The following is a 25,128-nucleotide window of genomic DNA, read 5'->3' on the forward strand; positions in this document are numbered from 1 at the left end:
TGCTGCTGCGGTGCCCCAGGGTTTGCGTCGCTACCGCTGCCCGCAGAGCCGTTCGAGGCATGGTGTCCGACACTTGTCGGTGGTGCCCGGAGACAGGACGAGGAGCAAGGGCCGTAGGCTAAAGCCCGAGAAGTTCGCCAACCCGAGGAGAATTTTTCGAGTAGAGGTGGCAGAGCAGCTGGAACAGCTGCCCAGGGAGGTTGTGGAGTCTCCCTCCCTGGAGACACTCAGACCCCACCTGGGCGCGTTCCTGTGTCACCTGCTCCAGGTGACTCTGCCTTGGCAGGCGGTTGGGCTGGTCATCTCCAAAGGTCCCTTCCGACCCCAATGGTTCTGTGACTCCCGTGAGGAGTTTCCCTGACACCCAACCTGAACTTCCCCCGAGGCGGCTTGAGAGCATCCCCTCGTGTTCTGGGCTGGAGGCCGGAGAGAAGGGATGAGCTCCAGCCGGAGAGAAGGGATGAGCGCCTCCCTGTCCATGCCCCTCTGTGGGAAGGAGCTCCCAAAGCTCCGTGGGTGCTGCAGTGCTCGGCAGTGCTCCTCCGTCCAACAGCACAGGGACCTACCGGGAGAATGTGCTTGGATCACAGCGAGGCAGCTGCACGGTGGAAAATACCTCTGTAGTTCCTAAGCGAGCCAAAACTACATCCTCATTACAAAGTAATCCAACCTGCTGAATTTTACCTATGGATTTGCGAGCACCCCCTTCAGTGGTTGGTGTCCGAGCTGTCCCTACTCTGGTGGCACAGGGAGCCACAGCAGCCAGAGGCTGCAGGTCTGCTGCCAGCCTTTGGGATCAGAGCCAGCTGGCAAAACCCTCGGCAGCCCGAAAACCACTGCCTGGAACCAGCCATAACTGAGCAGGCGGAATACCCAGGATAAAGCAAACTCTGCTCCTTTATTTGCCCTTTATCCTGTATGTTAGGGAGGTTTCTGCAGCAGATTGCTGGGACCAAGAGCTGTTTCTAGAACATTCCCTGGTGCTTCTGAAAGAGATGCTCCTCAGTTTCACAAGCATTTTAGCCTGATAGAAGTTGGCACAGCCTTTGAAAAGTATGGTGCCAGTCTCCTCAGTGCCTTCAGCTGCTGCTGCTGCTTTGTTTCTCACCAGCAGCGTTGGGTGTCTGTGCTTGACTGGGGAACTGGTGCTGCTCAACACTGACTGCAGAGGAAATCACTGAACAAATGCCAAGAGTGATGGTAGAAAAGTGTGTGGGATAAAGATATCAAATGTTTGGGGAGAACGAGACCACTGCTTTCAGTACCTGCACCAAGGTAGTACAGCTTAAAATATTACAGGACTAAAGAATTAGCTGCCTGCACCAAGGTAGTACAGCTTAAAATATTACAGGACTAAAGAATTAGCTGCCTGCACCAAGGTAGTACAGCTTAAAATATTACAGGACTAAAGAATTAGCTGCCTGCAGCACCTCTGTACATTATTTTTTTTTCAGCTATGCTTCCCTCTTTGAAGTTTTATCCTAACCCATTTATTTCACTCCCCCCTCTCCTCAGAAACTCATCTGCAACCTCTTTCTTAAAAAAAAAAACCAAAAAAAACCAAAAAAAACCCACCCAAAACAAAAACAAACAAACCAAACCAAAAAGAGGCATCTGGAAAAGAATTAACTTAGGAGCAGGGCAAATGCAAGGGTAAGGTTTTATGTGTGTCATCCTAATGGCACTCCAAAAATGTGTGCTGAAATTAATATTTCCTTTTTAGGAGCAGAACACTGTGTGCCTTGTATGGATCTGGAAGTGTTTTGCTCCCTCCCCTCAACTCATCAATGCTGCTATCTTGCAACAAGGGTTTTATTCTTGTGCGTGGTTTCAGACCTGATCTCCTTTCACATGCACCGTCAGCAGTTTAAAACTCACTCAGGAGAATTCTTTATGAACTTGTGACTTGGCACGTGAAATTTGGGCTGGCAGTGTGTTGATGCTTTAAAAGGAAGTGGGATTTTTCATCCTACCTAAGCATATAAGATCTCATATTGTTTCAAGAGAATGTTTCTCTTTTTTTGGCCATATCATTTAGACAATTTCAGTTTTTTATATAGAGCTCTATGTTTAATAAATATAAGCTGTGTGTTTTTCATATCACCAAAAAGTAAATACAATGAACAAGCTCTATTTTATGCTAACTATATACAGAGCTTAACAGTTAATAAATCTATTTTAGTAAGTTGGGTAATTCTGCTGCCTTCCAGGTTCTGACTCATGTCTTTCCCCAATGTATCTGGTGTCATTTTTCTGAGCATGCATCACTTTGCTTTAATTTGGAAAAACACAGTTCTCACGCACTTTCACAAAACCCCCATTACAGACTCTTCAGTGGATGAACTTTTCAGTTATTTTGGGATACTGTGAAGCCAGAAAGCTTGATAATACTTTCTGAAAGGGATAAAATAAAGTTATGTAGAATCTATTTGCATATTACATGTCACGTATCATCTTGAAATAGCCTTAAATCTTAAAATAGCCATAATTTTTACTTAACCATGTTACAGTTATGAACATAGTTGGATTGATTTTTTTTTTAACTTCTCAATGACTCACAAGAAGGTGTTAGGGAAAATGAATTTTTTCACTCCTTTCATGCAAAAATCCACATAATATTTTGATTTATGTTTGGGGGAATGAAATTTGGATATCTCCATACTCTGGACTATATATTGTGCTCCCAACTGATTGGAGTGTGGTGTGTTCAGGCTGTGAAATTTTACTGAAATTGTGTGGAATGTTTTGGTTAGGCTTTGTATGGAAGCAAACAACACCAAGAACTGTGTTGAAGATAAAGGAGCCTGGCTCAAACACAAGTCAAGTTGTGTCTATGAGATCTGAGAAAGGAGGAGAAATTAAAGAAAGGGTAAAAAGGAAACAGGAGCTAACAAGCAGACATCTGGGAGGATGGGAGTGCTGGAAAAAAAATAGCAGTGGGGGTTGGAGGTGAAGGAAAGTGTGTAAGTAGGTCAGAACTGTCATGTTGATTAGGAATATTGGAGCAAAGAGGAGTAACGTGCTCAGAAACTGATGGCAAGAGCAGAAGTTGGGTAGGAGGAGAACAGATTTGTTTTATTAAGCCAGTGTAATCAATAGAAAAATAGAAAAGCCTTTCCCACACGATATTTTTCTTCTCGGGGGCAGCAGCAGTTTGCTCACTTCATGGATATTAGGAAATTTTTTAAGAAATGGTAAATTTGAAATAAATCTGGTCTATTCACACAGCTGTACTTTCATTCAGGCTGCTGGACACTAAGGCAGAGTAAAGTCTTTCTTGCTTAAAGGTCTTTTTGTGAAAGGCATTAAAAATGGAAAAAAAAGAGGAATATTTAAATTTCCTTTGAGTGTGTTGTTAATAAACACAGAGAGCAGTGTAAATTTGAACACATTAATCTTTTACAGCTGAAGCTTTTAATCCTCTAATAGGTAAATGAGTAAATATTGTGGTATGAAGTCAGCTTCAGATATGAATGTAATCCCAGTTTACTTAAATCAATATAAATATTTAACTGGATCCTTTGCAGTTTAATCAGTTTTGGACCCAGTAGTGCTACATGTTGCATACAAATCTGGTTGAGAAACTGACTCTAAAATCTACATGCACCCCTTAATTTACTTGTAATACTGTATATTAGGTATCTGAGAGTAATCATGTATTGATGTTGAGAGGTAGAAGAATGTGATGCTCCATGGGAGATGAGAGGTAGAAGCAAAAGGAAAACAAGTAGAAGACAGGAAGACAGAAAATACAGTCTCTTTAGATTTTTCTGAACTGAAAGTGTGGGGACCAGACTAATCTTGAGTGATTTATGTAGGCCAGGCATGTTGCACAGTCAAGCTTTCATCAAATATGTTTTTCTGTTTCAAATTTCAAGAAAAAGCTTAAAATGTTTTCATATCCACAGGAAAAGTGGCATTTGTAGACACATACTGTATTAATTCTACTCTACTAATTACAAATCAGGTAAACCAATGTACATGAGGAATAAAAAAGACAAGGGTTCAAACAAATACCCTTTCTATTTCCTTATAGTCAAAATACCTCCCCCGAGGAGGGCTGCAAAATCAGCTCCTGACAGCATGTTGCCTTGGTCAGGTTACACATCCTCCCTCACACAGTTGTAGTCAGAAGTAATCTTGGTCAACAAGCTTAGATAAAAAAAAATAAGATGCTTTCATTAGATAACTTGACTTTTGCTAATTCTCTGTATTATTCTCTTGTAGGATGTTTGCCATCCCTAGGGCACAGAATTAGTTATCACCTTGAGGAAGGGCTCAGTTTTGATGTAAGTTCCAAGGAATTCCTTTAATTTCAGTATACTAGCACATATTTACACTATGATAAAGATAGTTCAGGGAAGACATCAGTAATGTCTCTGTGTCTCAGAGATATCAGTTCAGCTTGGTGAAATACCATAGACACAACAAACTGCACAAGTACTTTTGATAATATCCCCAGGTCTGCCAGGGTTATCTCAAGCAGAATTTGATATTCTTCTGAGGCACAGGACTATAGCTCTATGTGAGCAAGTGCAAAGAAAATAGATAAATTAACCATGAGAAGAGGGCTACAAAGACACGGTCTTCTCAGTCCTGCAGTCACTCTACAAAAAAGATATCGTTGAGGGCCTCATCTTGAAATCATTTTGTATTTTCTGAAATCCTTCTGGTTTAATTCTCTCTTGACTCCAGAGGGACTGCTAGCATGAGCTAAGTCTGGCTTCTTGGCAGCTGAGCAATAGGGATGAGGCAGCAGTAAAATGGCAGTGCTCATTTAACTCTCCACATCCTCCAAACATGCAGCTGGATGAAGGTCCAGAGTCACTGTGTGGCTAATCAGTGTCTTAAAGTTTCTGGTAAGGAATGGGATTTTGATCACAGAATTCCTGTTTCCAACAGCTGAATGTATTTGTGCTTAGTGGGAACGTGTTTCAGTTCCTTCCCTGTTTTTCCTCACTGGCCAGCTCCCTTATGGGGCTGGATGAGTGGCTGCAGAGCTTTCCCAAATCGCTGTAATTGCCCCAAACAGACATTTTGTGACAGAGGGTCTTCTGTCAGGATCTGTGCTCAGATAAATGGACAGGGATCCAGAGTGAGTGTAGTGAATATAATTTGGTTATTGAGAAGAATGGCAGCTGTGTGTGATGCATACAAAACACTAATTTGTTGAAGGATATTGGGGTCTAATGGAAGAGGAAGTTTCTTTCTCATCTTTTGAAGACACAGTACAGACTTGCTTTAGCTGGCTGGTTGTTCAATTAGCTGTGAGGGAAAAAAGCCCAGAATTTAAATTACATAGAAAAGAATTTTGAATGAGGAAATTGAAATTTTCTTCCAGCAAGTAACTTGAGAAGTTGGAGGAGCTTTAGTTTACTGAAGTTAAATAATTCCTTGTTGATCTGGAATAAATTGAGACTTCTCTTTAAAGTGAGTGGATGCTTGGGATATTAATGACACTTTCTATTTTTAGAGAACCATTCTTTCAAACTGTATTTAAATGATCAGCCTAAGGCCTGAATAGGTTGCAGCAAAATTGATGCAAATTTCTGAAGTATTTTCTGAGTGCTACTGGCTCTGTACAATTATTAGTTTATTGAGTAACATGATTATGTACTTTGTGCAGTGGGTGCATGAGGGAATGTGACAACTTAGATAATGGAGTTAGTTTACAGAGAGGATGCAAGTTAAGCAAGAAATCATTTTAACTAACTTTAAAGTTACAGAGTCTGAACTTTGGTTGTCTCGTGTAGTTGCTTATTTGCATGACTAGCTCCTACATACAGTGACCAATGATGTTTATATTTACCTTTTGTAGTAGTAAGTGCTATCACAAGGCAAGGCACTGGCTCATGGCTCTGAATGAGGTAAATGTAACTCAGCTATTCTTCGTGTTGGGAGAATAGAATCTAGATTTTATTTCAGCTGTGGTGTAGGAATGTGACAGAATACAGTTATTTGTTTAGATTTTAAATGGATTTAATCTGAGTGTGAGTAAGGAAGTATATGTCACAACCAAAATGGACTTGGTGTGAGCGCAAAGCACACACCATCCAAGGAGGGGCCTGATATGTTCTGCATTAAACATGCACTGATGTGACAAACTCCCCAAAGAGGCTCATTTCAGCTTCCAGACACAAGTTTAGAGGAGTGGCTTATCTCCAAGAGGAAGGTATGCCTGCTCTGTAACTCCTCAATGTCCAAGGAAACTACACTTAGAGAACAGGCTGACAGAAGTTGTGGCAAGCCACTGTGTCTTCATTTAAAATTTACACTTGTTAAATGCTTCTTGGTGTGCTGCTTTGAATGTAGCTTTTTCTTTGGAAGCAGCCACTGGAATAACATGGGATGTCCTTGCTGATGTTGTTAGCAAATTTCTGAAAAGATTTCATAAATCTTACCTGCAGACTTTGGAACTTGGTCAAGCACTGGAACAGGCTGCCCAGGAAAGTGATGGAATCACTACACCAGAAGTGTTCAAAAAATATATAGTTGTGGCCCTATGGCTGTGAAGGACATGGCAATGTTGGGTTAATGGCTGGACTTGATGGCTTTGGAGGTCTTTCCCAACGTTAATGATTCTATGGTTCTATGAACTAGGGAACTTTATTTTCCAGCTGGGAGATAGATCAGTCATTGCTGCGTGTTTTCCCCCAGACTGTTTCTGCTGTGAGGTCTGTTATCTGATGTTTTGAAAACAAATTAAATGGGAATGCAGCATTAAATAGTGGAAATGAATCTAACAACAAGCGGGCAGCTGGTGGATTAGCAGAACTCTGTGTAGGTGCTGAAAGTGTTAAGCCATCTGTTTTCTTTAGCTGCATTTTCTCTTTGAGGAAGTTTGACAACACGGACTAATCGAGGTCTTTGTGTGGAATCACTGCCTGGAAAAGCCTTATCTTGAGCTGAAGAGTAGCTGTCTAAATTAGGTGCCAGGATTTCAACATTGCTGGAAAGAATCCAAAGTTATGAAGCTGCTGTGCCACAGCCCGATGAGTTTAGGTGAGCAATTCTCTTGGCATGTCCTTTTTTTTTTTTTACTTCTTTTCTCCCCAGCAATCTCAATTCCAAAGCTTTTCCTTCCTTCTGGGCTCTTAAATCATATCCTTGGGGAATTAGAGCTCACAAGTCTGATTTGGTGGAGTTTTAACAGTAGGTGGCAGTGGACAGCAAATCTAAAACAGCTGCCCTCCCGTACCTCTTCTATTGCTACTGCTGCTCTCTTGATTTATGTCAAACACTCTCTGAAATGACTGCCTTAGAAGCAGTCTAAGAAACATATTCAGCTTTTTGGTGAAGAATTTAAGGGTTTATTAAAAACAACCGAAAGGTAGAACTTTTTTTTTATTTTTCCCCTTTAAATTCTTATGAGTTCTTGTAAAAGGAATGTCACCTGATAATCCTCCAAATTTTTGTCAGGACTGTAAAAGGGGACTTGTCTGGTCTGGAAGTAGTTCTGGGCAGTCTGATAGAGCAGAGGATGTGAAGTTACTATTAAAATTGCTTGGATGCAGCACTGAAAGAATTGCGTGGAGTTTTTAGTTCTAAGTAGCGTGCTGAGAGCATGAAATACAGCAGTGTTTTTCCAGCCCTGTCCTACAGATCCCATTGTATGGGAAGACTGATGACAAGAAAAGATGATGCTGGTTATTTCTACTGATTATCTTTACCAATACTGTCTGTAATGTCTCTGCTCTGCAGGTTTTTGTGGTTCAGATCAAGCTGATCTCCTGTGGAAAGAATAATAATTCTGCTACATTTCTGTTTAGTGGTTTTGTGGACTTTTTTCCCTTTTCTTGGATACTTTTCAAGCCATTCCAGGAGTATGAGCTCCCCTTGAAATGATGCCTTGTGAAGACTGACCTAGAACAGAGGCTAGATGGAGTTAAAGGATAAAGTAGGGATTTATTAAAAGGCCTCAATGGATCCACCTTGAGCAGCACAAGAGCCCAGCCAGGACTACACCCCAGATGAACCCAAAATGGTCACAAAATGGACAACCAGTCACAAGGTCTCTCACTTTTTAAAGTTCAGATCCATTAGCACATTGGAGTTAATTGTCCAATTACAGCTGCAGCCCATGCAGTCCCATCCTTCTTGTTTTTCTCTCTTCAGTCCACATTGTTTACGATCTTGGGTCCGAGGTCTGGATAAGTTGTTCTTGGTCCAAAGGTAGAGAAGGAATTGTTTTGTCTCCCTCCTCTGTGAAGACAGCTTACTATCCCTTATTATGAAGCTCAGAACTATACACTAAGGCAGTACAGAATCTGAAAAATAAAAAAAACCCCAAAACCTGAGGCATCAGAACCCTTGCTGTGATCACTTCTAGAGAACTGCATGTGGCCTTAGTCAAATGCAGCATGCTCTGCTTAGGCCACCAAAAGTAGTGGGAACCAGGCAAGAGGTGCAGAGCTCCAGCTGTCCGTGCCATTGGCTCCAGATCCTGTGGATCTCAACTTCTCTTCCTTTTTCTGACAGCTCTGTCTATGCAGGACTGGGAACTGCTGCTCCTTGCCAATGCTCCTGTGCATGACTCAGTTATCTCCAACTGTCGACACTCTGGAGCTTGAACCTGTGCTCAGAAAGCCCCTCATATTTCTGCCCTCTCTGGGGGAGCCATCAACTCTCTGCTGATAAACCAGAAAGTCTGTCCTGTAATTAATAACCTGTTGTGAGAAATTCATGCCGTGCTTCTCTAGTGAAATCATGTCTGAGTAGCTGTGAGAGGCAGGAATGTGAGGTGCAGTGGAGAGGGCGAGCAGTGCTGCTAAGATAGGCGCGGGTACGAGTGGTTTGGCCCTGCTTGACCTGCAGTCCTGGCCAGCTCTGTCCCCTCTGCTGGAGAGGAGCTGGGATCTCTAGACCAGATGGCACTGAGAGCCTTCATTGCAGTGTGTGAGTCACAGAGCCTGCACAGAGCTGGAAAGAAAAAGGTGCACCCCTTGGAGCTTCATTTCCTTAGCAGGGATGGGGTTGGAGTTCTGCGTGGAAGATGTCAAAGTCAGAACTTGAGCCAAAAGAGACTTCTGTGGATTGGCCTGCAAGAGGCTGGTGCTAGCAAAATGTGGCTACCTCACACACACTCATCTGAAACACCTTTTCTGCTTGATTTTTACCTAACCATTTCCAGGTTTATTTTACACACTTTAGATTGTTATTTTAATATTCTAATTATTAGAATTATTTGTGTCTGTATTTAGGGAGTATATTAAAACATCACACTCAATTTTATCCCTTACCAACTACATGCCTCTAAAAATTCAGCAGAGATTTGCAGAATCGTTGGCTGGAGTGTTTCCAAAGAGGGACAACAAAGCTGGTGAAAGGTCTGGAGCACCAAGGCTTCTGAGGTGGGACTGGGGGGTGTTCAGCCTGGAGAAAAGGATGATCAGAGGGACCTCCTTGTGCTCTACAGCTCCCTGAAAGGAGGTTGTAGCCAGGTGGGAGTCGGTCTTTTCTCCCAAGTGACAAGTGATAGGGCAAGAGGACATGGCCTCAAGTTGCACCAGGAGAGGTTTAGACTGGGGATTAGGAAAAATATCTTCACTGAAATGCCTTAACTCAAAGGCTGCCCAGGGGGGTGAGGGAGTCACCCTCCCTAGAAGTGTTCAGAGGACATGGAGATGTGGTGCTTAGGGACGTGGTTGTGGCACTGTTGGGTTAATGATTAATTAATTGGTTAATGACTCGATGAGCTTCCAAACTCAGTGATTCTGTCACTCTGCGATTCTAAGAATTTCAATTCTCCACTGCCGCTTGCTTTGACCTGTAACATTTGTATCCTGTAATATAAGTCTAAAGTCTGAGTTTTAAAAAATCCAGCAAATGAAAACTTTGCCTTTTATAAATGGCTTTGTAAACCTTCTGTGCGTAGGTTGACCCATGCATGCGGGCACTGGAGAAGCGAATCGGAACGGGCGCAAATCGGGACCGAGCTGGGGTTCAGAGATCCCGCTCAGCCGGCGGGATGCCCGCGGGCTTTGGGGTTTGGCAGCTCTTTGCTGCCCGTTGGTCCAGCAGCCCCGCTGGAGACGCGCGCTTTCCGCCGGGACCACGGGGAACAACGGGGAACAACGCTGCCCGGGACGGGGCGGGGCCGTGACGTCACGGCGTTGCCAGGAGACACCGCGCTGTGTTCGTGAGGCGCCCAATGGGCGCCGGAGGAGGTGACGTCATGCCGAGGGCGGCGCCTCCTGATTGGCCGGCCGCGGCGCGGGGGCGAGGAGCGCGGGGAGCGGGGGGGATGCGGGAGCGGCCCCGGGATCGGGACCGGGACAGACACGGCCCGGCTCGGCCGGGATTTTATCCCTGTCCGCCCCCCTGCCGCAATGTTGTATTAAACAGTGCTTGCTTCCCGCCTAGGAGTTCCTGGGGGAAGGGCTCTCAAAGCTTCTTGAATGCTCTCAAAGTTTCTTTACTGCTTTAGAAAAATAGATGTTTGTACACAAATTAGGTTCGTGTTTTGCTCTTCCTTCATCTGGGAACTTCTAATCCCCTCCGCTTTTATCCTGCCTAATTACTGCGAAGATTTTAATATCAGTAGGAAGAGCAGATAGGGCTGGTTTTCCTGGCAAGAAAGCCCTGTAACGGTGCCGATTGAATACACTTTTTTTTCCAAGCCTTGCGTGAGCTTCTGAAGTGCTGCTAGCAAAGTGCCTGGGTTTGACATGGGTGTCCTGCACACTGCTCCAAAGAAGGGAGAACTTTTTCCCTCCACCTCTTAAGTGGATGCAAAAGATTCATGGGGATGTTTATTGGACATCCCAACCAAGACTTTGTCATCTCACTGAGGTGCGACTTGATCGGCTCACCAGGTCCAACCAAAAATAACAAAAAATATAAAACGTGCCTGGGGCAGGGATGCTCCATTGACTGCGTGCACGAGGAGCTAAAAGGCATCTGTAGGACGGTCCGTCTGAGGCAGCAGGGACGGCCGGGGCTCGCAGATCAGGCTGGGGGAGGCTCTGCTGTGACCTTGGCCGGTGGCTTCCACCCGCGCTGCCGATCCAGGGAAAACCGTGCTGCGTGTGCCCCTGCCCTCCGTGGGGCCCCGAAACCCGCAGGAGGAGCTGACCCGTGGGGACACCCACGGATCTCGCACTGCCCGAGCCCCGGCAGCTCCGACCTCCCTCGCGGAGCTCCGCGCCGGCAGCCCCGGCGGGGGCAGGGGCTGGGCCGGCCCCTCCCGGGGGTGGGCGGCGGGCGGGGCGCGGCGGCTCCTCCTCGCCGGGCCGGGGTTAGTTTCGGAGCGGAGCCGGGGGTGGAGGCGGCGGTGGGAGAGCGGCTCCCGCTGGGAACAAAGCGGAGGCCGGGCCGGGCGCCTCCCGCAACAGGTCGCCCCGGCGGCAGCGCAGCCCCTCCGCCCCCCGGGCCGCCGCTCCCGCTGCGGGTGGCGGGGCCGGCACCGGCCGCCCCCATGCGGTTCGGCTCCAAGATGATGCCGGTGAGTCCCGGGCCGCGGCCAGCGGAAAGTTGGAGCGGGGCAGCGGGAGGGAAAATGGATCCCGCGGCCGTGGAGAGGGGAGGGAGGCGACGCTCCTTCCCTCCGGCATTCCCTGCCCGCCTTCCCCCGCTCGGTCCCGGCTCCGCGGCCGCGCAGGGGCTTCCCCTCCCCCTCCCAGGTTTTCCTTTTCTTCCTCTTTCACGCCGGGATCAACTTGTTAGACGGGCCCGCTGGAGCCGGGCCAGGGCCGGGGGGGCCGCGGGCCGGCGGCAGCGCGGGGTGAGGGGGCCCGCAGCGCCCGGGGCTCTTCCCTGGCCCCGCTGCCGGGGGATGCGGCTTCCCCGCCCTCCCGCGGGCTAAATGGGCGCTTCGCACGGATCCTGCTTATCTCCTCTGTTTTTTTGGTCGGTTGGGTTGTTGGTTTTTTTTTGTTTTTAATGGTACGAAGTTCTTAAAGTTGTTTTGAGCCGTGCGGGTGGCCGTGCAGTGCCCGTGCTCCCGGAGGAAGATGGTGTCCGCCTTGTCTGCGGGTCACAGTGCCCGCGAGCTCCCGGGGCAGGTATTCCCGACCTCGGCCGGCAGAGTTTCGGGAGCGGTGTGTGCTAAACCTGCCCGGCTCTGGGAGGTGTCTCTGTTCCAACACTTTCAAAGGGCACACGGAGCACCGCCTCCTCTCAGGAGTTTTACCATGAATTTTAAAACTGCGCCGTTTTTGTCAGTTGCATTGGATGAAAGCAAAGCCCGGCAGCTTTTCCTTAGTTTCCAGCACAATATATGCGAAAGTGGTGACGTAAAATAGTTTCCTTTGAAGGTACACCTGCCACTGGGTTTAGTGGCAGGGATGCCCTGTGAAATCCATAATCTGTTGTTCTGGTAGACTGGAGTATGTACAGAAAATCCCGACAAGCTTAATACTTATTTAGTGCAAGCTGAGGGTGCTTTCAAGTGTTCTCTCTGCCATCCTCCCCCGGGCGATGTGGCCTGTCTTACCGAGTAGCTTTGCACGCATAGGTGGTTCTTTCAACAGCATTCTTGTATTAAAGATTATTTCTAGTTTAACCCTTCAAGGAACTAATTGAAGCAATCCAGAAAGGAGCTGTGCTGAAAGGTGAAACTGGGAATCCATGCTGGAAGGATGTGGGTGTTTCAGGGAAGCTTGTTTTGCTGTAGGTGTGAGGTTCTTCCTCTGCAATTAGGAGGAAATAATGAGCGATAATTTGATCTCGCACAACACTAGAGAAGGCTGGGTGACGATTGCTCTAGCTAATGAGGGAGGAACAGACAGAACATGAGCCCAACTAGATTAAATAGCCAATGTGTTGTGCAACAGTGGTGTTGTCTGCCTGTAAAAAGTTACAAAAACAAGCAGTAAATATAGTAAGGTGTTGATTCAATCCATGTCAGAAGGGAGCTAGGAAAGCGCCCTCATATATCAGTGAAATCTTCAAGAGATGCTGTTGCTGTGAGTTCCTTGTCGCTGAGTTCAAATAAAGGAGAAAACAAACAGGCGCAGTCTTATCCCATCAGCGTTTGCAGGTGACAAGTTCCAGAGTATGCATTGCCCCGGTGGCTCAGACTTCTCTTTGGCTGATGACTCAACTCATTAGGGATTCTGGTTTTTAACACGTAAATAAAGAGATGAATGCGGCCTTTTCACATTATGTTTACTGCGAATAATGAAAGGATTGTGAGGGTTGAAAGTGGCTTAAGGAATAAAAATGTAAGTATTGTGAGTATTAGAACTTTTAATTCCGCTTAAAAAGCTTTTCTCCAGATTTCCTCATTGTCTTTAGTTAATAATAATAAAAAAAATCTCATTTCTCTTTTCACAAAAAAATTAAAAGTTTGAGATGGGCAGAGAAGAAGGGTTTGAAGAAGGGAGGGTACAGGATATGAGGGCTCTTTTATTTGTTCAGTAGTGTGGTGTTCATAACTTGAGTATCTTTTTCTTCATTGTTTGAATGAGAAGTGGTAGGCTGGCCCTAAACTATCTACAAAATGTTTTGTTTCTTAAAGTTTAAGGTGTCTCCTTCTTTTCCCCACCCTACAAATGAAATCATCTGTATATGATTTTTAACTCTCAGCTGCAGGTCCATCTCCTGTGCTCCAGAAGAGAGCGTGGGCAAAGGATTAAACACCACAGTTTGTTCCCCAAGTGGGAAATACAGGCAATGTGAGCCCAGCCAGGAATTCACCTCTGAGCAGCTGCCAGGGAGAAGCTGGGAAATTGCTGTAGCAGCATAACTACTCATGCTCTTGAGAGACTACCCTGAAATGGGAATGTTTTCCTTGTGGTAATGACAGATAGGAGCTAAACTGCTGCTGTAACCATGTGTCAGGACAATGGGATTGAAAGTGTGCACGAGGGTGTACTGAGAAGTAATTTGTGTGTAGCTGTACTGATGAAGGTAATAACAGGGTTAATGCTGGCAAGCTGTGTGAGGTTGTCTCACCTTTCATCAGTGAAGGCTTGTGGGAGTGTGACTGGTACTGTTAAGCAGTGAAAAGGAGCTGGAAACACTTTCTAAAATAGCATATTTTTCTACAGCATAATTGGTATCTCTCCTTTTATTTTACATTATTACCCTAAAAGGAGCATGTATTGAGAAATAATTTGGGTCATTATGCATGCTGGATAAATGTTTGGGGGTTGTTTTTTTTTTTCTGTCAGAATGTGGGATGTGGTAGATTGAGCTACTCTTTAATACCCAGAGAGCTTTTTAGATCAACCCCCCCTTGATCTAGATAATGATTAATTTTTCAATTTGAATTATGTGCATTGGTTCCTGGGGCCTCTTGAAATTGGGATGGATCCAGACCCACAGCTGTATTGTAAGGTACTAACTTGGCAAACTGGAGAGCACTTGAATTCCTTATTAAGTTTTGCCTTCTATCATCAGAAATGACTGAAATGTGTGACACCCAAGTTGTTGATAACCATGTGTTCTTTTCTAATCAAGTTAAGCTTCCAAGTCTAACGCTGCAACTTTGATACCTCAAGGAGTAGTGCTTTCCTTCTAAAGTCTAACATCTTGCCCCAAGGGTTCTTCTTGGAGCTGCCACATCCAGTGAGCACTTCAAGTACATATTTTCATTGCAGAGTGCTCACTAGTTTCTGGATATGTCTGTGTTTCACCTTTAAAAAAACCCTACAGTTAAAGCTGTTTTGCAGTTAATTTGAGCTGCTGTATGGATTCTGAGTTACTGAGGTAGTCTGTCTCTGGGAATTTTTGTAGGAAGCACTTCTTTGGTAGTTTAAGTAAAGAACTTTTAGCAGAAGTGAATCTCTTATGCTTTGTAAGATAAGCAGCTGTAAGTTTATAAACAAACTGACCCCCAGCGGAGTTTGAGAGGAATAAGTGAGCTGTAGGATCTCAGTGCTGTTCCTGTGGTCTTTTAATTATTTATCTCTGATCAGGTTTATCAGTCATTAACACTGTTTTCCTTGGCCCCTTTCATGGATTTCAGTGCAGGAATGGGGTTTCAGACTGAGCTCTTCAAAGAGCATGCTGCATATCTTCATCTAATTGGAGGATTTAGTTTATTAAGTGTTCTTTTAACTGAATATCCACTTAATGTTAATAATTTAAAAGTTTTAATACTATATTCAAACACTTTAATGTGGTACTCAGTGTTAAAGTATTCTGTCTAGAATGCTAAATAAAGCTTAGGTGATTGTTTTGCTGTGCTGTCTTAGCCCTAAACTTCTCAAACCTCTTGCGCTTCTCTTACAGACTCTGACCTGTTGTTATGCAAAATAGAAAACACTGCCTTGAGGTTCCCAGAGTGCTTTTTCTTTTTCTTTTTCCCCTCCCTTTACTTCATGCTGTTACAACAAGATATTTTTTACTTTTTCTTTTTTTTTTCTGTTCAGTAAATAATTGTTCCAGGAGTAGTTTTAAATGCATTTACTTTCTCCTATGTCTGCTTTAATACTGTAGCACTCTACCTGCAATTTGTGTTATATTGCACAGCAGTGTGTTAATATCTTTGTTTCTTTGTGTGGCTTTTATCAGACATGGGGGAAGGGCAATATTACAAATTCATACCAGATCAAGCTGTGGAGACCATGGGAACAGTTAATTATGCCTCTTCTGATCTATTGAACAGTTCAGGGGCTGAGTGCCTCATGGGACTCTTGCATTTACACTTTTGAGGGCTCATATGCTGTCATGAAGTTTGGGATGGATGGATAAATTACGGAATTTTGTTTTGTCTTCTCCTTCCTGGTGTTGTCAGATGGGATCTCTGCTTTTTTGGTGAGCAGATCTGCTTTGTGGGATTAATTTACATGCAAGTCAGTTGGACTTTAAAAGAGGCAGGTATAAAGGTTATTTCCACAGAACAAACTAGTGGCATGGCAGTGTGCCTAGCATTCCTTTCAAATTATCGATGGAGAAACAGTCTTGAAAGTGCTGTTTGCCTGGCTCTGTCCTTGTCATTAGCCTGCCTTGGGGACTGCTTTCTCTCCCACCGTGTGTGTTATGGAGTTGGTTTAATTACGTGCACAGTCCTGCCTTGCTGCCACACAGCCTCCCTGGAGAAGGAGTCAAGTCACCCTGACAAGACTGGCTGGAGCTGCCTCCTATGGCTTGGTGGCACAGCTGGAGAAGGACTCCTTGCTTCCTTCTGCATGTGCCCACTGACAACAAAGGAACAGCCAAGATCCTTTCAATGTCTGGGCTTTCACCATCTTGTGGAATGTAAAAGGTACTCAGTGCTCTGGAAACTGGAGGATGCTCCTATTCAGGAGGTGACGAGCAGACAAAACTTCTCTTTGCTCTCAGTTTTATTATCTTGAGGCCTGGTTTCTGTCAGCTTAGTCACTTGTGAGTCAGGCCAAGTCTTTTTGATCTTCAGTTCCCAAACAGTGGGATGATACTGTGAGTAAAGGTCACCAGAAATCCTGGACATCATGTGAAGTGTACTTAATTATCTTAGTCACTACTGCTTAACTGGTTTAGAGGTTTCAGACTTTTTTGTGGAACATGAAAGATCTGAAATGTTGTTTAAAGCAGCGTTAGATAACTTGCTGCAGTTTGGGATAAATGTTCATGGAGAGGGAACAGTGAGCTGGAGACAGAACAGCGACTGTGACTCTGATGTGTTAAAGGGCACAAAGTTGTCTTCTGCTTTAGCTGTTTGCATTTAGTTAATCATTAATAGTCAGGAACTTACTGACTGTTTAGGGTTAGTCATGCACTTGTACTCATTGGGTATTTCACCACAGGAAAGGTGTTATGTGGATGTTGAACCCACTGGTGTCTTAAGGATGAACCCTTTGGCTTTTGTTTCTGTGGTGTTAATACCAAGAATTTTTTTACTGAGTGGTAATGTAGTTTCTGTACAAATTTATTCTACACTGCTGTGCTGCTTCCTGGTCTTAATCTGATATGAGCCTTTGATAGATTGCTGTGTGCAGTGCCCTACCTTTTACTGGTGTTTATTTTAAAAAGGAAGATTAGGGAAAACTTTGTGCTTTTGTCTAGGGTTTTGTATTTTTTAAAAACCCTATTTATATATTTATTTCATGCTTCTGCAAAGTCAAGCATAGACATTTTAAAATCAGGCTCGTACTGTGGTTATAGTTTATTTTGTGTGGTTCTCTTGATAATAAAATTGATTCTTAAAAGCTTTTATCTGCAGTGTACCTGGGTTATAATATCCAAACTCATGTAAAAACATGGATGTGTCCCCACAGAATTGACAAGAAATGACTTCAAAGGTTCTGACATTAAGTTATTCTGTATCAAACATTTGATCTGTAAAATGCAAACTGCTATGCATCATAACTTGGAATAAAGTGAGCAGAAGCTGCAGGGAAGTCAAGCCATTTGTTAGAGGTCATGCAGTGAGCTCAGCCTGGGAGGTGGAGGACCTGTAGGGTCAAACCAACTGGTACATTGTGATGCTGCTGGAATACAGGTCTGTCATATCCAGCAGCAGCATTTAAATGATTTGTAGGGTTAATCACTAATGGAGAGAGAACTCTGGTGGTAATTCATTGTGTTCCACTTGAGAATGGGCCCTGAAAGAGATGCTTCTTCACAAATCCTTAAAATATGTAAAATAAATATTCTTGTTTCACTGTTTGAGATGTATCTCGGATAAGAAGCAGTATGTGGGGTTCATTTTGGTTTTTTGTTGAATAAGTTAGGAGCTCTTTCTTGTCATTTGATACTTCTGTTTTGTGAAACTTTACTTAAGGAGCAATTTAGATCTAAGTTTAGATTACTGGTTTTCCTCTGTTTCATTAGGGTGTTAAATCCCATTGTTTATTTCAATTGAAGGCTAATGGAGAGTCTCTGGAATTGTGTATTTTTTCTTACTTAATTTTCCTTCTGTTATTTAAAAGAGTAAAATCCTCTTTTAATTTTTTTTTTTATTTAATGTATTTGAGCTCTGTTCTGCACCAAACCAAGTAGCTCCAGTGTAGCAGCAGCCTGTGAGTGTGAACAAGGAGCTGGAAGGCTCCACATAAGCACTGCTGTAGTTTATCCTTCTTGCATTCTCAAGGTGTGGAAGCTTGACCTTCTATAAGGTGAATGTCCCCTTCCTGAATTTCAGTAGCCACAGGGCTCTTCAGCAAGACACAGGAATCTCGCCCTCCTATTCCTCAGTTTTGCTGAACAAAGCTGAAGTTGTGCAACTTGGCTGGGCTAGTAAATAATATGAATTCAGAGGAGGGCTTTTACTCCCTGTAGCTGGGTCTCTTACTCAGCTGTTTCTGTCGTACCTGTGCACAGTTAGAACTTGCTCATTTCCCTGCTGCCTGAGGGTAGTGGCTTTTCTAGTGCACTTTCTCTTTTTTTTTTTTTTTTTTGGGAGTGTGCACAGACCTTTTTTCACTCTGCTGTCTCAGTGAGTATTTGCTGTCCCGAATGCAGAATCTTACCTAGGTCAGTGTCTGAATCACACAGAGCAGTGATTATTAGCTCCTGCCTGAAGTCTCCAGACAAGTGAAACCCTTTCCTGCTGTCTTTGGATATCCTTAAGCCAGGGAAGACCCTCTAAAGGATGGCATTCCTAGAATTTGTTAGAGCTTCTCTGGTCTCAGCTGTAGTACAACTGTGTACATAATGAAGTGTTCAGGAGAAGCTTGTTCCATAGCAGGGAATTTCTGGCTGTAGCAGAGTGAGGGAGGTGTCACTGAGTCGTGAAAGGCAGAGTGCAAGGGACCGGGCAAAATGAACCAGACCTCCCAGGAAAATGGCAGGGAGCTCTCCTGTGAAATACCAGGGTGGACTCTGCCATGGCTTGTGTCCAGGCTGTGTTCCTGAAGAGTGTTGCTGTCCTGTACCCTCTCCATGCTGCATCTTCCAGCCTTTTGAGAACACCTTCTGCTGCAAGGAGAGGTCTGTGCAGAGGAGCCATGGACACAGCACTCTGTGCTTCTTGCCTCTGCACTCTTGTGTCTCTGTGCTGTCCGTAGGTCTTGCCCACAAGGCCCTTCTCAGAGTGATTTACCAGTGTTGCACAAAATACGTTGTTATTTAGGGTACTTCTCTTGCAAATAGTATTTAGCTGTGTTGGCTTAAGAGAAGGTTTTCCACCTCCAGGGAAGCTGAATGAGCAGCCATATTGTTATTTAGGGTACTTCTCTTGCAAAGAGAAGTATTTAGCTGTGTTGGCTTAAGAGAAGGTTTTCCACCTCCAGGGAAGCTGAATGAGCAGCCAAGTAGTACCAGGCTGAAAGGGACAACTTCTGAAGCTCTTGAAGCAAGAGGCGCCTGGCATAATATGAATGTTATTTGTTTAAATTCTGCTTTGTTTAATTCATTTAAAATAGGTGTGGCATCACCTAAGCAACCACCATTCTGTACAATACTGTTCACTGTCACGACTTTGGTGACAACCTGTAAAGCCAAAAGCCACCCAGCAAGCTCTGCTGCCTTGCCTTGCTGCACTGTTCTCCCTTCACTTCTCAGCTGGTGTGTCTGCACAGAGCCTGCTATTGCCTGGAAAGAGCTGTGGGGAGTGAGCAGCACTTAAATAAAACCTGTCAGACAGTGATCAGCTCTACAATCTGCCACCCTTCTGCAGCGTCTGGTAGAGTGCCTGAATGTTTGGGATACGAGTTAAAGTGTGGAGAGCTCCACATCACAGGAGCAAAGGTTGGATCAAGCAGGTTGCTTGTGCTTGTGGGCTGATTGAAGGGGACAAGATTTCTCCTTCCCAGTTGTGCTGTAGTTTTACATATCCTGTTACTGTAAAGTGTTTGGCCGAGGCTGTCTGGCCAGTCATCATTTCTCGTGTTGGACTAGCCCCAGTGATCCCTTTTAACCTGCAAAATAACAACAAAGATCCATCTGTTTTGTTGCAAATGCTCAGTGTGTCCTCTGTGCCAACTGAATGGGTGCTGCTTTAGTTACTCATGGCTTCCTGTGTCTTGCAGCCCGCAAGAAGTAGGACAAAACCCCTCCTTAGTGGCTTTGAATAACAATAATATCAGCTGTTGCTAAATAGGTGTGATCACCAAGCACAGGCATTTTGTGCTGGCCATCTCTGGCATGGCTGGTGGCTGTGTGAGTTGTCTGCAGTGCTGTGTGTCCTGGCAGTCACCTGGATGTGACAAGTGAAGGTCATTCCCATGCAGCAGGAGTGTGTACCCACCCAGAGCTGGTGGTGAGTTGGGAAGGGCTGCCCTTCTGCAAAGGTGTGGTGTGGCATTACACCTAATGAATTTAATAGTAGGATGCTGCTCAAATGGATGGTCTTGTTCCTTTGGTTTCCATCCACACCCAAAGCCATGTGTCTTTTGTAGCTTCTCCTTGAATTTAGTAAGGACTCAAGTGATGGTTTGTAGCAAATCAAGGCAAAAAGGAGCTAAAAACATCCATGTTGGAAGTGATTTGTCATGGGGCTGTGCAATCACAAATAACTGGTAGATTTGGGAGGATCATGGTGTACCTCAGCTCTCCATTCAGGAGCAGTCAGATGATACCTTATCCTCTTCCTACCCTCCCTTGAGAGCTGGCAGTACAGGGGAATTTCTCCACCATCTTTGTCTATTGTCACTGCAAGCTGGACTACCAAAAACATCATTTACTCTGGTGATATTTAGAAGATGTAACAAGGAAGCTTCTACATTGTAACAGCAAATATGTAGGAAGACAGAGCAGATTCTGAAAGTGATAAATAGGCACACTATTGTGCTGTGTGGTCTGAAATTCCTGGTTTGAGTTGGTTTGGGTTGCTTTTTGCTTGTCCTGCAGGTAGGTGGCTGAAGAGCACATTCTGGAATTGGAGCATAAAGGAGATGTCAACCCAGCCTGTGATGTGCTGAAATGCCTCTGAATTTGCCATTGTAGTAATGTGTTTTAGGGTACCAGACTGGCCAGCTTGCATCACAGAACAGCCCAGTGTGTCCTGTGACTTTTCCTGCACTGGAATTAATCTGTGTGGTTAAATATGTCATTGTTTCAGATGCCAGAAACAGTGTGTCCTCTGACCTACCTGAGTGTGTCATGAGTGTTTTGGTTTGGAGTGTTTTATGGAGGTAGGACACAGGTTTTGACAGCTGTTTTCCTGGAGGAGTGACTAATACAATGTGTTTTTAAAAGTGTTTGGCACAGAGCTCTGTGAAGTTGCTGGGTTTGGAGTAAATGAGTGTTCTATGCTTCTTTTTTTTTTCCTGACTTGCTACATGATTTATTTTGTGTTGCTATTACATCACAAATCTGCTGCTCTCTCTCTTTTTTTTTTTTGATACTGTTTTAGATACATTGACTCACAAAAAAAGAAATTCCTCTCTTCTGCTTCCATACCCTGCCCTCCCCCATGGGTGCTCCCACCAGCACAGCCCCCTGGTATCAGTAAATAGAATTTAAGTGATAAATGTGCTTGATGTATGGGTAGGCACTCGCTGTATGATAAATATGACTTTGCCTTGTGTGTTCTGGTGGGCTGAGGTGTAGTTGCTTCCTGGTGTGAATGTTGATTGTCTTTTTATTGGTGAGATTATTATGAGTTGGCGGGAAAAGCAGAAAAGGAGAGTTTTTAAACCCAGGAAGAGTTGGTGTCTTAGGCAGTGGGAGGTGTGGTGTGGGTGGGGAAGGTGCCAGATCCTGTGATAGCCTGTGTTGTTTAGGTGTAGGTGGTGTTAAATATGCCTTTATCCCTGATGCACATCTATTTTTGCTTTCCTCCAGGAAGAGTCTTGTCTTGTATAAAGTCTTTTTTTATTGCCAGGAAAAACACTGGGCTTTCTTTCATTGTGAGAAAGTACCTGCATTTTAAAGGACTGTCTTGAGATGTGTAATTCTCCCAAGTCCCCACAGGGAGCACTTACTGTGGCCCTTTTTTGGCCTCTGGCCATGTAGGAGGCTGAAGGAACCATAACACTTATTCCCAGTGGGGGGAAGCTCTATTACAGCAAGAGCAGCCTACTTTCTTTTTTATTTTCCTTTATGAAGTTACTACTGCCTTTTTTTCTTTTGTACAAAGACTTCCTCTGGGTTTGACGTAAGTACAAACTTACAAAATTGAGATGATTCAGGCTTAAGCTTGAGTTTGTAACCCCACTCATTATGCTTGGATGTTGTCTTGGCTTTGGGATCATTGGGAACAGCCCAGGTTTTGATGCTGAAGAATGGGAAGAGGAGCAACTGGAACCCCCCCTGTGATTATGTTGTACCAGTTGGACTGTTCCCCTTTTCTGCAGTATGTATCTATTGTAAGAATTACATGGTATAATTTTATCTCCCTGAAAGTAACAGTAATTTAATTTTGCTTGTGTATGAAATGTTTATAACTTGGTGCTGAATTTGGAAGATGAGGCATAGTCTGCCTGAAGGGGCAAACCTCCAAAGATCCAATTCTCCTTTGCTGGCTCCAGGAGGAGGAGGAGCAAGCTGCAAGTAGGGCACCAAGAGTACAAGCCCAAACACCATGCGTGGGCTTGCTTTTCTGACAGTCAGCTTGCAGGAGCTGATGGTGAAGTGTCCAACAGTGCAAAAATGGTGTCTGCAAGGAGCCACGAGGAAGGATTTGGGGAGAAAGGGAAAGAGTATTTTGGGGTGGAAGGGAATATGTTGAAGGAGAGGAGCTACACAGATGGCAGTGACGGGGATCTGTGAACATGCTGCTGTGTGTATAATATAAACAATATATGCAGGGTTTGTTGACTCTGTGTTTCTGCAGTTGTGTAACTACATTGGTGCAAATTCAAGTGGATTCAGGTCTGAGCAGAACGAGCTGTAGATGATTGGTGTTGGCAAATGTGGGTGCTCAGTAAAAGGCTGTGGTTTCCTATGTGTGTTACTGAAACCAATGTATTTTATATATCTTACAGGCCAATTTGTTTGTTTTTTATCCTTGTATTGGGTTTGTATAGCCAGGTTTTGGTGATTGGGGGAGGCTACACAGGTAGATTCTGTGAGAAACTTCCAGAAGCTTTCTCCATGTCCAGCAGAGGCAATTCCAGCCAGCTCCAAGATGGCCAAGACTAGTCTAGTCAGAAATGGTGGCAGCACCTCTGGGATAACATATTTAGGAAGAAGGAAATGAAAGATATTGTGCAGATGTAATTACGGCTGGAGAAGAACTGAGTGAGAATATGTGAGAGAAACAACTCTGCAGACACAAAAGTCAGCTCAGGAGGAAGAGGAGGAGATGCTCCAGGCACTGGAAGTGAGATTCCCTGGCAGCCTGTGGTGAGGCAGCTGTGCCCTTGCAGCTTTTGGAGGTCCACAGGGTTGCAGAGATCCCCCTGCAGCCCTTGGAGGAGACCCCCACTGGAGCAGGGAGATGCCTCAGAAGAGGCTGTGGATGGGCTCTGAACCTGTGGAAGAGGCTCCTGGAGGAGACCTTCAGACCTGTGGAGAGAGGAGCCCATGCTGGAGCAGGTTTCCTGGTAGGACCTGTGACCTTGTGGAGACTCACCGTGGAGCAGGCTGTGCCTCTGAAGCACTGAACTCTGAAAGTTTGTGGAGAACTGTTACCCTGGGGTGGATTCACACTGGAGAGCTTCATGGAGATCTTTATCCTGTGGCAGGGGAAGGACTCTTCTCCCTGAGCAGCAGCAGGAACAACATGTGATGAACTCACCACAATCCCTATTCCCATCTCCCTCCCTCCTTGGGGGAAAGAGCTAGAGCTGGCAAGGTGGGGGAAAGGTCATATTGTACTTCTTATTTTCCTGCTCTGAGTTTTTCAATCATAAATCCAATTAATATCTCTAATTTGAACCTGTTTTGCCTTTGACGTTATTTGGAGAGTGATCTCCAGCTTCTTATCTCAATGTATGAATCCTTCATTATATTTTGTCTCCCTCATTCATTTGCAGAGGGAAGTGATAGAGAGGCTTTGGTGGGAGCCTGGCATCCAGCCAGAATCAACCCACTACAAACTTTTAGATTTTTTTTTCCCTACTAAATGCTGATGTTGCAATAGATACTTGCAGTGTGAAAGTATAGGTGGCTTTAAAAACCACCTTTGAGATTTTCTTGCCTTGTGTGATATGTGGTAGCTCAGCCAAGGAATGAGGAGTTAGGTTGCTCCTGTGCTGAGTGTTCATCCAAAATAGTGAGCTTTATTTGCATAGACCTTTCTGGTGTCTGGCTTGTGGGAGGACTTTTGCTTTCTTGTGTATGAAAATGCCTGAAGAAAAATGTCAAGTTGGAAAATGTAACTTGGGTTCAAAGTAAAAGTCTGTTTGGAAAGCTCTCTGAAAGACTGGGTGCATAATGCTCAGCTGAAAGAAGGGGGGATGTAGGTCAGGATTCCTGTGTTTACCAGTCCTGATAGACTTCACAAAATCAAAATTGCTAATGTAAGGTAATGATTTTCTACAAGATTTGGCAGGAAAATTGTTATTGCATATTCCTCATTAGTAAGTCTGAACTGCAGTGCTGAGCTCTGTTGTTGAGGTTGCAGTCCATGAAGTAGAATGAGAGCAAACATCCATCCATTAATTTCGGACAGTAACGATACTTGGCCAGAACTTGGACTGTTTCCCTTGCAGCTCTTCAGATTCCCATCATGATGATTCAGATGGCTGATAGTGAGATGTACTGTGGCATTTGTGCTACAGCCTTTGCCCAGTTGAACTAGTATATACCATAAGCAGATGGCTTTCATTCTGTTCTCTCACAGTAAGGATAAGAGGGAGAAAAAAAAAAAAAAGAGAAAGCTTTCTCTTTGCTGCTTTCAGCTCATTTTCCCCATCCCTTCCTCAAAGTGCACATAGATGTACATTGTATTTTAAGTCCTGGAAAAAATTGACATTTTTATTGAAGATAAAATACAAGTGCATAACAACCTTATTGTTTAAAGTAAAAACTACCATGCCATTGAGAGTAAAGGCTCAAAGTCTTGTTTTCTGCTGCGATACAATGAAAAGGGAAAAGGGCTGTGCTTTATATAGACTGGGAATAATCTGAACAATCCCATGGTGCTTCCTACTGTACTCCACCTACCTTGCATCATAACTTCCTTTCCCGTATTTATGGCCCAAAGCCAGTGCAAAATAAATGGAGTAGGAGGGCGAGATGGCAAGAGCTGAACTCCATGCGTTTGGGTGTGGCTGGAGGCAAGTGCTAAACTTTACTCTGCATTTCTCTTGAGCCCTTGTTGAACAGCTGAATATGGAAAGGATCAGGGACAGCAGTCATCCCTTGTTCTAGTAAGTCTATTATTATCTTTTGCTTACCTTAATCTTTTGCTTACCTTAATCTTTAGGCACA

General features: G+C 44.4%; 1 protein-coding gene across 1 annotated transcript in view; it reads left to right on the top strand.

The window, feature by feature from the left end:
- The first annotated feature begins 11,261 nt into the window (after window positions 1–11,261).
- TP53BP2 (tumor protein p53 binding protein 2) overlaps window positions 11,262–25,128 on the top strand; it is a 51,796-nt gene continuing 37,929 nt past the window's right edge. Inside the window, exon 1 of the mRNA XM_039716866.1 lies at window positions 11,262–11,443. Within this exon, the coding sequence (XP_039572800.1) occupies window positions 11,417–11,443 (27 nt within the window). The 5' untranslated portion in view covers window positions 11,262–11,416. The remainder of the gene's footprint in view (window positions 11,444–25,128) is intronic.

The sequence above is a fragment of the Passer montanus genome, unplaced genomic scaffold, assembly GCF_014805655.1.
Source record: "Passer montanus isolate IOZ18808 unplaced genomic scaffold, ASM1480565v1 scaffold37, whole genome shotgun sequence".
Classification (NCBI taxonomy): Eukaryota; Metazoa; Chordata; class Aves; order Passeriformes; family Passeridae; genus Passer; species Passer montanus.